Consider the following 16,359-nt stretch of genomic DNA (forward strand, 5'->3'; position numbering starts at 1 on the left):
ATGAATGAAATTTGCACACTACTATAGATTTCCATTCGAGAAGGGGCTCCAATATGAAAAACTTGTTTGTTATGGCATACGACATAAATGTGTTTAATTTTTGTCTACTTGCTTAACTTTATGCATATAGAAATACCTTACTTGTTGACTGTCTTCCCAATATCAAATTTTCCTCAGTTGTGGCAGTGTCTTCTGGACTACTTTGACTACTTTACAGAAAACTTATTTCAGTTCTGTCTATGTTGTTTGATTTTGTGTTTTGAATAATCTTTTACAAGAATGGATGTAGCATTTTGGTAGGTCCGTGTTTATAATTTTTTTTGCACTAAGACTTACCTGCCTTCAGTCAAAACTCTGCTGGTAATTTCAGAACTTGTATACTGTTCTCTTCCTAAATAGGTCAGATTTTCACTGGCTCCTCTTTGCCAAAGCTAGAGCTAAGACCTCTTTCAGTATATTATTTCTTTTTAAGATTCATGGGCTAATAACAACCATGGGCTCACTGTTTCACTGTTTTCTTATCTAAAAAGATTGGATTTATAAATCAAAGCATTCTTCCAGCTGTGCTGTGCAGGCCAGTACAAAGTTACCTCTGATTCATGGTGCATTTTAAGCCTACATCCAGCCATAATCAGTTACACAACCCTCTTGTAACAGAAGATATTCTAAGAAAATTTCCAGTGTATAGACTGACACAGCTTTCATTTTTGCATCATTTAAGATTTGGTAATCACAAACAGAACCTTAAGAAATTGCCTATACTACTTCATACAGAGAAGATAGCAAACCCGTGTTTAACTGAGAAATTCATTCTTTTATTAACGTACAAAATTCTGATATTTCTACTATTTGTAACTTTATGCCTTAATTGTGAGTGTGTTTTAAATAAAAATGTTATAGTTAGAATGTTTTTTTTTTTTTTTATAAAGACTTAGATTCAGTTAATAGAGGACCATCATTGGATAATCTTAAATTATTATATTGTGTCTTTTAATACAAATCTATGAAAGGTCAATATGATTGTTTTAAAGTACCTTTTCTAAAACATGGATTATAAATATATAGGTAGAAATCAGCCATCTTAAAGCCAGACAGATTGCACTCCAGGATCAGTTGCTGAAACTGCAGTCAGCTACTCATTCAGTACCTTCAGGAGCTGGTGGTGTACCAGCAACCACTGCATCGTCTTCATTCGCTTACGGGATTAGTCATCATCCTTCAACTTTCCATGATGATGACATGGACTTTGGTGATATAATTTCATCCCAGCAAGAAATAAACCGACTCTCAAGTGAAGTTTCAAGACTTGAGTCTGAAGTTGGCCATTGGAGGCATATTGCTCAGGTAGATAAAAATTTTTTAGAGTTTTTGAAAACTTTGAGTAAAATTACAGGTGTAATATAAAAAGCTGTATGTAGAGCTTTTGATATCAGAAAGAACCCTGGACTAGGAAATAGAAATTCTAATTCTGTCAGTGACTTTCTTTTTGTGTGTGTTTTTATTTTTTTTATTTTTTTTTTTTTTGAGACAGAATCTTGCTCTGTCTCCCAGGCTAGAGGACAGATCTTATGGCACGATCTTGGCTCACTGCAGCCTCTGCCTCCTGGGTTCCAGCGATTCTCCTGCCTCAGCCTCCTGGGTAGGTGGGATTACAGGAGCACACCACTATGCCTAGTTTTTTTATCTTTAGTAGAGACGGGGTTTCACCATTTTGGCCAGGCTAGTCTCAAACTCCTGACCTCAGGTGATCTGCCCACCTCAGCCTCCTAAAGTGTTGGGATAAAAGGTGTGAGCCACTGCACCTGACCTCTGCCAGTGACTGACTTTCTTTCTTTCTTTCTTTTTTTTTTTTTTTAAACAGAGTCTTACTCTGTCACCCAGGCTGGAATACAGTGGCACAGTATTGGCTCACTGCAACCTCCGCCTCCTGGGTTCAAATGAACCCTGTCTCAGCCTCCCAAGTAGCTGGGATTACAGGTGCGTGCCACCATGCCTGGCTAATTTTTGTATTTTTAGTAGAGACGGGGTTTCACTATGTTGGTCAGGCTGGTCTTGAATTCCTGACCTTGTGATCCTCGTGATCCGCCCGCCTCGGCCTCCCAAGTGCTGGGATTACAGGCGTGAGCCACTGCGCCTGGCCTCTGCTGGTGCCTTTCTAATTGATTTTGGTCATGTCATCTTTCTCTCCCAGTCTCAGTTTCCCTTTCTGTACACTATTTGGAAAAAAAAATTAAAGCAACAGATCCTTTTTTTTTTTTTTTTTTTTTTTAAATAAAACATTATGAGAGGAAAAAAAATTGGGTTGCTGTGGTTGAACCAAGAACCTTATCTTCTGGAGTTCCTGAGACTCCTCTGGTGGAAACACCGGGACTCTGAAACACCGTATTTGAAACTGCTTGCTTAGATGTTGTCTGAGGTTTCTGTTAGCTCTAGTTACATGTAAAATGAAAATCCAGCAATTGATATTATAAAATATGATAAACTATTTTGTCTTTTTCCTCATGCACTAGAAATTAATTCTTTGTTATTTGGGGCTGTAAACTTCCTTCCAAGGAACCCTTTTTTGTCTTACATATTAGATTTTATACAGGATGAATATCTCTTATCCAAAATACTTGAGACTAGAAGTGTTTCAGATTTTGAATTTTGGAATCTTTTCTTGTTCTTTCTTTTTTGTTTTTTGTTTTTCTTTGAGACAGAGTCTCAGTCTGTTGCCCAGGCTGCAGTGCAGTGGCACCATCTCGGCTCACTGCACCCTCTGCCTCTCGGGTTCAAGCAATTCTCCTGCCTCAGCCTCCTGAGTAGCTGGGATTACAGGCGCCCACCACCACGCCCAATTAATATTATCTCCTTCTTTCACAAGTTGCTAGACATTCTCAGTACCCCAAATAAGCCTTAGAGAGGATGATCTGTTTGTCCATCTTATCTCCAAAAAGCAGTAGTTCTAAATGTTTTTTTATACTTTTAGTAGAGATGGGGTTTCACCATGTTACCCAGGCTGGTCTCAAACTCTTGACCTCAGGCCGCCCAAAGTGTTGGGATTACAGCGTGAGCCACTTCGCCCAGCCAGATTTTGGAATATTTTCATAAACATAATGAGATATCTTGAGGATGGGACCCACGTCCAAACATGGAATTCATTTATGTTACATATAAACTTTATACCCATAGGTACTTATGAAGGTAATTTTAAATAATATTATATAATTTGTGCATGAACCACAATTTGCATTAATTACTTACGTGTGGAATTTTCCACTTGTGGCTTCATGTTGGCACTCAAATGTTTCAGATTTTGGAGCATTTCAGATTTTGGATTTTTGGATTAGGGATTCTCAACCTGTATACTATGGAAATTGTCAGTAGACATGAGACCTGGAGTAAACTGAAACATTGTTCATTTAGATTTAATTTCATCAATGTAAGGAAACAAATTATATGAGTAAAGAGATTATTTTTTGTGTTTTTGTGAATGTAATCTAGTTATGTAAAGGAGAAATCTTCCCAATTAAAATTATCTCCTTCTTTCACAAGTTGCTAGACATTCTCAGTACCCAAAATAAGCCTTAGAGAGGATGATCTGTTTGTCCATCTCATCTCCAAAAAGCAGTAGTTCTTAAACTTTATATGTATAAGAACTGACCTGGGGAACTTGGCAGTATTGGAGATCTTCTGTAGTACCTTCAGAGATACCAATTTGTTAGCCAGTTTTAGGGCCTTAAACTGTATTTAAACAAATAGCTCTGGTGATTCTGATAACCTGAGGAACATATTTTAAGAAACATTGGTTAGGGTAAGATTTCATAGGGAAGAGAATGGTTTTTGGTGTGTTCACTTCAATGTATCTTAAATGCCTACTCCATGACAGACCTGTACACGACTATAAAGGTAAAAAAGGTGTACTTGGGACCTTTCAGAGGACTTAATTTTCTAGCAAGACATAATAAAATTAACATTTGCAGTACAGTTTATAAGATGCTTCCGTATGTATTATCACAGTAGATTATTATGTTAATAACTATGAGATGTATTTATTACCTGTAGTTTATAGATAAGGAAACGGAAAGGGTTTTTTGTTTTTGTTTTTGTTTTTTTTGAGATGGAGTCTCACTCTGTTGCCAGGTTGGAGTGCAGTGGCGTGATCTCATCTTACTACAACCTCTGCCTCCCAGGTTCAAGCGATTCTCCTGCCTCAGCCTCCCAAGTAGCTAGGACTACAGGCGCCCGCCACCACTCCCAGCTAATTTTTTTTTGTATTTTTAGTAGAGACAGGATTTCACTATGTTGGCCAGATGGTCTTGATCTCTTCCCCTCATGATCCACCCACCTTGGCCTCCCAAAGTGTTGGGATTACAAGTGTAAGCCACTGTGCTCAGCCCTAAGAAACTAAAAGTTTAAGTCATACTATCCATTGCCACGGTGGTTCAGTTATGATTCAAACACACGTGTTTTGACTAAATCCTGTATTTTTTCTATTATACTTTATTCTTTCTTTCAGTCCTAGAGTAGCTTTTGGTTCATTAAGATGCTATATAGTAATATTAATAAAGATATATGAACAACATACAGCTTTGAATGAGAAGAATCCAAAGGTTTTTTTATTTATTTGTTAAAACAAAGGTTATTCTTTATTGGGTAGAGATCATCTGGGTAAAATCATTTGATTTTGCCAGGCATGGTGGTTCATGTCTAATCCCAGCACTTTGGGAGGCCAAGGCAGGAGGATTGCTTGCAGCCAGGAGCTCGAGACCAGTCTGTGCAACATAGTGAGACCCTGTCTCTTCAAAAAAAAAATTAGCTAGGAATGCTGGCATGTGCTTGTAGTCCCAGCTACTTGGAAGGCTGAGGTGGGAGGATTGCTTGAACCCAGGAGGTGGAGGCTGCAGTGAGCCATGATCACACCACTGCCTTCTAGCCTGAGTGACAGAGAAAGACCCTGTCTCAAAATATAAAGAAAGAAAAAAGAAATTTCCTTTTAGAAAGCTGCTTAATTATCTTTACCCTTACATTTTGTCAAGCTAAGTAAAATATTCTATAAATTTTTCTACCTTAACTTAGTTATTTTGTCAAATTGTTGTCCCCCCATTAGTTAATAAATTCTTAAATATGACATCTTTTATTTATTGTGTATTATTCACTATTCTTTAATCAGAATCTGTGAAAATCCCCCTTTTTAAAAAACTATCTTATAATGAAGTTAGTTTGTGGCTTTCTGGTGACAAGAAAATCAGTATAATTATTTACTAATTCTCTTTTTCTGATCTAGATTTCCAAAGCACAAGGAACACATAACTCTGAGCAAAGTGAAATATGTAAACTACAAAATATCATTAAGGTAAGTCAAATTGTTGATTGATGGGGGGAGTTATGCATCTAAATCTGCTTATAAAAGCATAGGCCTGAATTAGTAAAGGTCTCAGTTATAAAAGTCGTTATCATTCTATAGATTATGATACTTCTTTTTCTTTTAGAGAGAGGGTCTCACTGTGTCACCCCGACTGGAGTGCAGTGGCATGATCAGGTCACTACAGCCTCATACTCCTGGGTTCAGGTGATCCTCCTGCCTTAGCTTCCCATGTAACTGGGACTACAGGCACACATGCCACCATGCCTGGCTAATTTTTTTCTGATTTTTTTCTATAGACGGGGCTTGCTAATGGTGCCCAGGCTGGTCTCAAACTTCTAGCCTCAAGCCATCCTCCTGCTTCAGCCTCCCAAAACTGGGATTCCAGGCATGAGCCAATGGCCCTGGCCCATTTTTTAAAAATTTTGTTGATCTTCTTTATTATTTATGGCAAGTAAAGTATATAAAAATCTCTGTCTTTCCAGAATCATTTGGTTTTGAACATTTATTACGGAGCTTATCTTTCATAAGTCTCTATACTCTATTGTATCTTGTAAAACTGTCTTTATTAAAACATAATTGCAGGCTTGCTGAAGTTTCAAGGTTTAGGGTTAAAGGATATGGACAAAATAAAATACTAATATCATGCATTGGAAATACTTATTTTACCTTAGCGGTAGAATTTTGCTAATTCGTGTCATTTATTATTTCTTTTTTTTTTTTTTTTGAGACAAAGTCTCGCTCTGTTTCCCAGGCTAGAGTGCAGGGCAGTGGCGCAATCTCAGCTCACTGCAAGCTCCACCTCCTGGGTTCACGCCATTCTCCTGCTTCAGTCTCCCAAGTAGCTGGGACTACAGGCGCCCACCACCACGCCTGGCTAATTTTTTGTATTTTTAATAGAGATGGGGTTTCACTGTGTTAGCCAGGATGGTCTCGATCTCCTGACCTCGTGATCCACCCGCCTCAGCCTCCCAAAGTGCTGGGATTACAGGCGTGAGCCACCACACCCAGCCAATTATTATTTCTTTAAAGAAAAGTCTTAGTTGCATATATTATTGTGGCAGTGAATTATTTTTATTGTTAAAATTGTTGTCAGATACAGAATTTTTAGTTTTGGGTTCATTATTTTTCCAATACTAAAGTGGACAGAATCCGGATCAGACCTGTGTTTGAATCCTGGCTGTATTATTTACGTGCTATGCTAACTTTGGGCAAGTTACTTCTGTTTTATTATTAATAGAGACTATCATAATACCTATCTTGTAGGATTGTTTTGAGGTTTAAATGTAAAGCTCTTAAGTGCTGGCACTTAAGTAAGAAGTTAATTTATAGATTAGGATTTTTTTTTCTTTTTTTTTCCATAAGAGCATCAATTTTTCCATAGATTAGGATTTTTGGTTACAAGCAACAAAAACCATCTCCGGCCAAGCAAAGCAAAAGAGGATTTACTGGAAGAACCCAGGGTAGTCCATCCGCAGGATTGAAGGAGGAGTTGAATATTTTGGCCTCAGGGTGGATAGGAGTGGGAAGAGTATTAGGAATCTGGGTGGCGGGACCCAGTAGACAGACTTTTGAGAGGGCACCTGTCCTGGTGCTTCCCGTCAAACCAGTTTCCCTAGTTGATGGACTCAGCTCAAGATCCAGGTTCCTGTGAGAGACACAGTGAGCTCAACTTGGGTAAGAAGGCGCCAGGTTGACAGTTTGGGAGTTCCTTTCCTGGTGAAAGGAAAGGCTGAGTGAGAGGGTGGAAGTAGTGGAACAGCAGGTACAGATTGGTCAGAGGGGTGACACTGGTATTGGTGGAATGTGTCATTAGGAAAAGGAGAAGTTCATGGTCACAGATATTCAAGAAAAGACATTTTTACTCATCATTTGTTTCAGCCTTTTCTTGCTGATGTTCCCTCGTTAGAAGTAGAAAAACTGTTTTTGAGACCTAGGAAAGGAAAGGGTGAAGTTGTTCAGAATTGTCCTAATTTTGGGTCTGTGTTTAAATTCTTTTCAGCCTTAACATGTTCTGAGAATTCTTTTTAATAATGCAGACTTTTGGACAACAATTAAATATATAGCTTATATAAATTTATTGATTATAAATGTGAATAACTTTGTTTTTAATTTTTAAGGAACTAAAACAGAACCGAAGTCAGGAAATTGATGACCATCAACATGAAATGTCAGTACTGCAGAATGCACACCAACAGAAATTGACAGAAATAAGTCGACGACATCGAGAAGAATTAAGTGACTATGAAGAACGAATTGAAGAACTTGAAAATCTGTTACAACAAGGTTATTAGTTTTCTTTCTTTCTTTTTTTTGAGATGGAGTCTCCCTCTGTTGCCCAGGCTGGAGTGCATTGGCGCGATCTCTGCTCACTGCAACCTCCGCCCCCCAGGTTCAAGCAATTCTCCTGCCTCAGCCTCCCAAGTAGCTAGGATTACAGGTGCCCGCCACCATGCCCAGCCAATTTTTGTATTTTTAGTAGAGATAGGGTTTCGCCATGTTGGCCAGGCTGTTCTCTTACTCCTGACCTCGGGTGGTCCACCTGCCTCAGCCTCCCAAAGTGCTAGGATTACAGGCATGAGCCACTGCACCTGGCCAGTTGATAGTTTTATTAATTTAACATATTAGATGACATAATTAAATGATAGACTTAGCATTCTAAGACCAGGACAGTGCTGTAAACTTGCACTAAGTTATAAAGAAGAGTAAATGACTAGTTCTGCTTATCTGCCAGAAATTTGCAGTGGCACCTCTCCTTTTAAGATTCTGTGGCTGGGAGTGGTGGCTTATGGCTATAACCCCAGCATTTTGGGAAGCCAAGGTGTGTGGATCACTTGAGGCCAGGAGTTTGAGACCAGCCTGGCCAACATGGCGAAAACCCATCTCTACTAAAAATACAAAAATTAGCAGACATAGTGGTGCTCACCTGTGGTCCCAGCTACTTGGGAGGGTGAGGTGGGAGGATCACTTGAGCCCAGGAGGCAGAGGTTGCAGTGAGCTGAGATGGCACCACTGCCCTCCAGCCTGGGCAACAGAGTGAGATTCTATCTCAAAAAAAAAAAATTATGTGAAAATGGAAACGTCCTTTTTGCCTTTGTGGTAAATAGTTATAATTTATAGATTTCTTTGTATTATTTGGTGATAATACTTTGGTAATAAATGATTAGAGATATTATCACTTTCTTTCAAACTAAGAGACATAGGCCTTTATGTAGTTGATTCAAAGATTTTCCCCAAACTTATTTATTTTAAAACACTTAGTTCATTATAGTAATTTAACTTTTAAGCTTTCCAAATTCTGAACTGTCTTAAATCTCTTAGTTGTATATAGCAAGCCGTTTATTTCTTGGTACTTAACATTTGATGTCCTTGTTTTGTGTTTATGTTCTAGGTGGCTCTGGAGTTATAGAAACTGATATCTCTAAAATTTATGAGATGCAAAAAACTATTCAAGTTCTACAAACAGAAAAAGTGGAGTCTACCAAAAAAATGGAAGAACTTGAGGATAAAATAAAAGATATAAATAAAAAATTATCTTCTGCAGAAAATGACAGAGATACTTTGAGGAGAGAACAAGAACAGCTAAATGTGGAAAAGAGACAAATAATGGAAGAATGTGAAAACTTAAAATTGGAATGTAGTAAATTGCAGCCTTCTGCTGTGAAGCAAAGTGATACTGTGACAGAAAAGGAAAGAATTCTTGCCCAGAGTGCATCAGTGGAAGCAGTGTTCAGACTACAACAAGCACTGTCTGGTATACAGTCTTTGGAACTTATTTCAGATTGCTGTTTCATTGCATAGTTGTTGTTTTTAGAGACAGATGCTTCACTAACTGAATACTTAGTGGAAATGGCATATTCCTGGAAATGACTGTGTGTCATTTGGGTAGAATTGTGTGGTTTGGATTCAGTGTAAGAGTTAATAGATTGCAAATAGGAATTTCCTGTTAAAAAGGATTAAGTATTGCTATACTTTCTGTAACTCATCACAGCCCACATCCTCCAGTTAGGGAATACAGCCTTTCTTCTTCAAAGTCAGTTGTTACCTGTTTGAAATGATCTCCTATATCCAAGCAAAGCCCTGAGTGCTTAGAGCCATAGGTCTTCCACCATTTTCTATGCTCATGATGATATTTAGTTACTATACCAGTATTCTGTGTTACAAAAAATTAGTGCTAAATGAAATAGGCCAAACACCAGTAAATAAAATACATTTTAAAGTAATTGTACTTATGTTTTAAAAAATGTTTACTTATTTAAAAAATAAATTTACTTATGTAAGAATAATACATTTACTTATTTATCATGTTGGGTGATCCAGATGAGTTTATGTGCCTGAAAAACCCACTGCCTTAGTCCTTCCTCTTTTTTCTATTTCCATTTCCATAGAATTACTTCAGCCAGTCATAATTGCTTTTTGCCTATGTTAACTATGGCAGCTCTCTGAATGGAGCAGAACAGCATAGTGGTTAAGGACATGACTGGGTTGGAATCGAGCTCTATCACTAATTAGCTGACCTTGGACAGGTTAACATCTCTATGCATTGGTTATTTCATCTATAGGGTTGGGATAATAATGGTATCTTCCTTGTAGTTTTAGTAATGAGGATTATATGAGTTACTATCTGCCACTCTTTAGGATAGTGTCTAGCCCATAGTAGATGTTGAAGAGTTAGCCTTTTTTTGTTGTTTTTTTGAGACGGAGTCTCGCTCTGTAGCTCAGACTGGAGTGCAGTGGCATGATCTCGGTTCACTGCAACCTCCACCTCCTGGGTTCAAGTGATTCTCCTCCCTCAGCCTCCCAAGTAGCTGGGACTACAGGCATGTGCCACCATGCCCAGCTAATTTTTGTATTTTTCGTAGAGATGGGGTTTCACCATGTTGGCCAGGATGGTCTCGATCTCTTGACCTCATGATCCACCCACCTCCGTCACCCAAAATGCTGAGATTACAGGCGTGAGCCACTGCCCCCAGCTGAAGAGTTAGCTTTTAAAATTCTCTCTTCTCCACGATTCCTTCAATCTATTTTTTTCATTCTGCAGCCAGAATAATTTGTCAGAAATGCAAAGCAGGTTACTCCCCTGCTTTTAGTACTTTGTAGCTCCCTGTGAACTTCGGGATGATGTTTAAATTTCTTAGACGTGATAATGTCTCTCATGATCTAGTTCCTGCCTGCCTCTTCAGTTTCAACTATTCCCATGCTCCTGCATTCTAAACTTGAGCCATATTGAATTTTCTATAGCTCCTTAAACAAGCAATGTTGCCTCTTCACTCTGTTACCCTTGCATTTTCTGCTTTCTCTGTGTGGGGTGTCTCTATGGCTCTTTTAGTCGACTCTCAGTATATTGATTCAGTGCAGGTATTAACCTCCCCTGAGAAGTACCTAGCACTGCCACTTCTTGGCCCCATTTGCTCCTCCTAGTCTGGATTAGGCGTTTACCCTGTTTGTTCTCGTAGCATCCCGTGCTTGCTCTGTCATACTGTGTTATAATCCTGTGCTTACTAATTTTTCTTCCTCTCTAAGTTGTAAGTTCTTCGAGAGCAAAGGCTAAGTTTTTCCAGCTTTTTGTCTAGCACCTGGCCTCATAGTAAATGCTAAATATTCCTGAGTGAATGTCAAATCAATGATTTCAGCTGTGTTTTTTTGTGTACCTCTTCTATTTATGGATCTGTCTATAATAACAGATTGAATGGTCTTTTTCTCAGCATTCACATCTAAATCACGTTAGATAATTGAGAGATTATGGTATTGTGGTGGTATAAATATACATAATAAAATATTACTTTTAAATTGTTTTCCTCCAGTCTTAAACCATGTACTATTTCCTGCTTCTCAAACTAGTCAATTCATGTTGAAACCTGGTTGTCCTGTTTGAGAAGCAGGAAAATAGTACATTTAGCATTTTTATCAAGGCAATAACTTGCGACTCATCCACAATACAATTTTAATTTTTTCTTATACTTATCCATAGAATTGGATTTTAATGTGGTTTTTAACGGGCATTTATGATTTATTTGATACAACAAAACAGGAATACAAATACATGTTTCACTCAGAACTGTTACTGCTTTTGCCATTGGTGCTTAGATATACACTTTGTTTTAATTGGGTTACATTTCTGAGTTTAATATTGAAGATAATAGGTTACTCTAAATAATTTTAATGTCAGGTTCATTTGCTGTTTTTGCAGATGCCGAAAACGAAATAATGAGATTGAGTAGTTTAAACCAGGTAAATTAATTTTGACAAATGTTATATGCATAGAGACAGTGGAAGCAGATCCTATACCAAGTGCGAAATGAGTTTTAATTTTCCTTAAGAGATTCAAAGAGTTATTTCTTTTCTAATAATTAGAAGTTATTTTGTAAATATATTTTTATATTTTTTCAAGCATAATAAGGAAGTCTTCTGTAAGAGTGTCAAAAATGCATGACTTTTTTCATTCATTTTACACACTCTTATAAGTGTTGCATTCTTTTTTTTAAATTTATTTTTGAGACAGAGCCTTTTGCTTGTCACCCAGGCTGGAGTCGCAATCTCGGCTTACTGCAGCCTCCGCCTCCTGGGGTCAAGCAATTCTCCTGTCTCAGCCTCCCGAGTAGCTGGGACGACAGGAGCATGCCACTGCACCCGGTTAATTTTTTGTATTTTTAGTAGAGACAGGGTTTCACTGTGTTAGGATGGTCTTGATCTCCTGGCCTTGTGATCTGCCTGCCTCAGCCTCCCAAAGTGCTGGGATTACAGGCATGAGCCACCGCACCCGGCTAAGTATTGCATTCTTATAATTATTACATATCATTAAAGAAATACTGAATAGAAACACACAGTTGTATAGATTGCCTGCTTTTTTATAAACTGGAAATTTCTTGTTACCTGAAAACACTGCTTTAATATTTTTGTAGGATAACAGTCTTGCTGAAGACAATCTGAAACTTAAAATGCATATCGAAGTTTTAGAAAAAGAGAAGTCATTGCTGAGTCAAGAAAAGGTTGGTGCTGTAAAAATGGGGGCAGAATTAAAATGTTGTGTGTTGTAGTTCACAGCCAAAGGCCAATTGATATCCAAATGGAATGTTAAGTAATTGAGCTCAAGTCCTTAGAATAAAGCTGATCTCATTGATGCTTGTCAGGCTAGGTGGAAGTACTTGGGCAAAGTTCAGAGTGTAAGTGGCTGGCTTGAGTTCATATTTAGAAATAAGCTAGTAGGCACACAGAAACAAGCAGAAAAGATAGGTGGAGGTTCTGTTTTGGTTTCTGATGATGTCCTGACAGCGGGAGCAGACACAGGTAGGTCAGGAGGTCTGGAGTGGCATACTGTAATAACTGTATAGGCTACTTATGTGCTTCAGAATGTGTCCATTTTGGTGGACAGTACTTTCTTAGTGGTGAGGCATACAGAGCGACAGTTTCAGTGGTAGAAAGAAGTTAAATTTTTTTTTCTTTTCTTTTTTTTAATGAGATGGAGTTTTACTCTTGTTGCCCAGGCTGGAGTGCAATGGCGCAATCTCGGCTCACTGCAACCTCTGCCTCCTGGGTTCAAGCGATTCTCCTGCCTCAGCCTCCTGAGTAGCTGGGATTACAGGCGCCAGCCACCACACCCAGCTAATTTTGTATTTTTAGTAGAGACGGGGTTTCTCCGTGTTGGTCAGGCTGGTCTCGAACTCCCGACCTCAGGTGATCTGCCTACCTCGGCCTCCCAAAGTGTTGGGATTATAGACGTGAGCCGCCATGCCTGGCAAAAGAAGGTCTTTATAGGGGTACAGAGCAACAGTTTCAGTGGTAGAAAGAAGGTCTTTATTGTATGTGTTCATATCAGGAAGGAATAAGATTCTGAAAGGGAAAGGTATTTAGAAGTGTTTTTATGTTTGAACCACTTGGGTGAAATTTATTGGCTAAGGCAGGTGCTTAAATATAGGAGAGTTGTAAGCTAGTATTATTAAGTTAAAGACCAGTGTCTTAATCTAAATTCTTAATTTTAAAAAGTGATACATATTTTCTGATATATGTGTTCAGAAAACATACATACTGAAAACCTTCGGACAGTATGAGTAGAGCATCTTTTGTACCTCTGTGGCTTGGCCTCTTTCCCAGAGGCAGTCTCCATTACCAGTTTCTAGTGTTTCTTTCTGGACTATGTCTATGCATGTATGATTGTATATATCAGTAGCTTTAAAAAATACAAATCTCAGCTTATTATAAATACCCTTTTTACATACAATATTTCCAACATCTTTCCACATTAGTATATATGCAGTGTTTCTCAAAGGGACTGCTATTGGCATTTAAGCAGGAAAATTCTTAGTTGTGTGCGCTACCCTGTGTATTGTGGGATTTTTGTTGCCACTCTTTCTACCCACTATGTGCTAGCAGTATCTCCCCATCATTTTAAAAATTACTATATTATATATATTTTATCTTTCCTGTTTTTGCTCCCATTGTATTCTGCTCTTTCCCTGACTGACCTAGTAGTTTGTAGTTGGCAGAACTCCCTGCACTTATCTGGTAGGACCTGTAACCTTTTCATGATGTGTTTGGTTTCAGTAGCTAGTTCTGATAGCTGTTTCTCCTTTCTTTTGATGTTAAGTAGTCCATGAATTGTGTCTGCTTACTGATTAAGAATACCAAAAGTGCCTATGAGGGCCGAGTGTGGTGACTTATCCTGTAATCTCAGCCCTTTGAGAGGCCAAGGTGGGATGATTGCTCGAGGCCAGGAGTTTGAGACCAGCCTGGGCAACATAGTGAGACACCATATCTACAAAAACACACTAAATAATTTTTTTTAAAAGTACCTATGAGGGTGTCTGTGCTTTTAAGATCCACCTGAAGAAAATTTTTGTGGTTCTCCTAATTTGAACAGATAACTTCAGAAAGACTTAAGAGAATGCTGTTTCCATCTTTCAGCTGTAGTCAGAATAAATTTTTGAATTGGAAGGAAATAGGAATTGTGATACAGATGCTCTAGTATAGCTTTTATCAGATCTCTGTTTTTTCAACTAACTCTCCAACGCGATGTTGAGTTTCTTTTATAAGGTTTCTATTAGGCTGTTTATTTGAAGGAATTTGAGATTCTTATTTTTTTTTAATTTTATTTTTTAGAGAGAGTCTTGCTGTGTTGCCCAGGTTAGAGTACTGTGGCTGATCACGGCATGATCATAGTGCACTACAGCCTTGAACTCCTCGGCTCAAGTAATCCTTCTGCCTCAGCCACCTAAGTAGCCTTCTGGAACTATAGATAAATGCCATCACGCCTGGTTCAAGACTCTTATTTAAAGTAGATTCCATATGGGTTTGATGTTTAAAAATCTGTCAGTGAAAGAAGGCTTTAATATATAGTTTATTACAAACATTATAACTAGAGACTGAAATAATGTTGAAGCATAGAGACCTGTCCCACTTCTGAGATTTTGGAGAAAGCATTAAATACCAGGTAGTAGACTATAAAATGTATATATACTATCTTTAGGAATGTCAGGTGTGACAGAGGGGAACCTAGTCCATGCTCAGGTTAGAAGGTAAAGGAAGGAAGGAGGATTATTTCTTGGGTCAAGAAAAAGTTCCATATTCTGACAGAAGCAAAAGTAATAAAGGAAATTCCTTTAGTAAGAGAAAAGAAACTTTTTATTTTCTAATTAGAGAGGCTAAACGTTTGGGTGAAGGAGCATTGATTTTTTTATATTTTTATTTAGTCTGAGGCTGTTAATGACTGGATGTTAGAGAATGGAAGTGAGGAAGGCAGAAAGACTTGGGGACATTTTGAAAAGTATGTATGTACGGTGGGTGGGGTCAGGGGATGGACAAAGGGTAGCCACAGTGGAGCAGGATAGGAGAGGCTCTCAAATGGGAATGTTTTTATAAAGAAGAACTTGGCGCTAGAGGACAAACTTAGAGTCGTTGCATCTGTCTAGGGATGTAGAAATGTTTTGCTTGAAGCTACAAGTAAAATTGCACATGAATGAAGGATGTGGTTTGTTGAATTTTACATACAATTATTGAGGTATTGTTCAGTACTGTTTCCAATATAGAGCACTCAAAATAGATTCCCAAGTTTTGCTTCTATGTATGTTTTTAATCTTTTGGTGTCTCCAATTGAAAGTATGTGTTGCTTTTTTCCTTTTATCATTTCAGGAAGAACTTCAGATGTCACTTTTAAAATTGAACAATGAATATGAAGTAATTAAAAGTACAGCTACAAGAGACATAAGTTTGGATTCAGAATTACATGACTTAAGACTTAATTTGGAGGCAAAGGAACAAGAACTCAATCAGAGTATTAGTGAAAAGGAAACACTGATAGCTGAGATAGAAGAATTGGACAGACAGAATCAAGAAGCTACAAAGGTAACACTGTATTAAATACAGTGAGGCAGCACATTCTACTAAGTAGACTAAACACTGGATTAACATGCAGAAATGATGGGTTTGATTTAATTAATATTTTAGTTCATAGAGACTGACAAACCTCTTTGGTAAAGTGCTAGATAGTAAATATCGTTGGCCTTGTAGGCCATATAGTCTCAGTCTACTCAACTCTGTTGTGATATCAACAAATGAGTATGACCATGTTTCAGTAAAATTTTATTTACAAAACAGGCAGCATCCCTGAGTTGGCCAATCGCTATAGTTTGTTGACTCTTACTCTAGTGTAGAGTTAAAAATAAACAATATGCCTGGCGCAGTGGTTCACACCTGTAATCCTAGCACTTTGGGAGGCAGAGACGGGTGGATCACGAGGTCAGGAGTTCAAGATCAGCCTGGTCAAGATGGTGAAACCCCATCTCTACTAAAAATACAAAAAATTAGCTGGGCGTGGTGGCAGGTGCCTGTAATCCCAGCTACTCAGGAGGCTGAGGCAGAGAATTGCTTGAATCCAGGAGGCAGAGGTTGCAGTGAGCTGAGATCATGCCACTGCACTCCAGCCTGGGCAACAGAGCGAATCCGTCTGAAAAAAAAAAAAAGTACTATTTACCATCTTTGGTTTTAAATTCTTATCCCTAAAATGCTTTAAAAAATGACAA

General features: G+C 38.2%; 1 protein-coding gene across 2 annotated transcripts in view; it reads left to right on the top strand.

Annotated features, from left to right (window-relative positions):
- Positions 1-16,359, top strand: part of LOC105467544 (thyroid hormone receptor interactor 11) — a 69,582-nt gene that overhangs the window by 15,453 nt on the left and 37,770 nt on the right. For both annotated transcript variants that reach the window (XM_011717204.2, XM_024788430.2), the window contains exons 4-10: positions 1,066-1,344; positions 5,267-5,335; positions 7,465-7,630; positions 8,736-9,098; positions 11,535-11,575; positions 12,247-12,333; positions 15,470-15,682. In XM_011717204.2, the coding sequence (XP_011715506.2) occupies positions 1,066-1,344; positions 5,267-5,335; positions 7,465-7,630; positions 8,736-9,098; positions 11,535-11,575; positions 12,247-12,333; positions 15,470-15,682 (1,218 nt within the window). The remainder of the gene's footprint in view (positions 1-1,065; positions 1,345-5,266; positions 5,336-7,464; positions 7,631-8,735; positions 9,099-11,534; positions 11,576-12,246; positions 12,334-15,469; positions 15,683-16,359) is intronic.

Source organism: Macaca nemestrina, chromosome 7 (assembly GCF_043159975.1).
Source record: "Macaca nemestrina isolate mMacNem1 chromosome 7, mMacNem.hap1, whole genome shotgun sequence".
In the NCBI taxonomy this organism is placed as follows: Eukaryota; Metazoa; Chordata; class Mammalia; order Primates; family Cercopithecidae; genus Macaca; species Macaca nemestrina.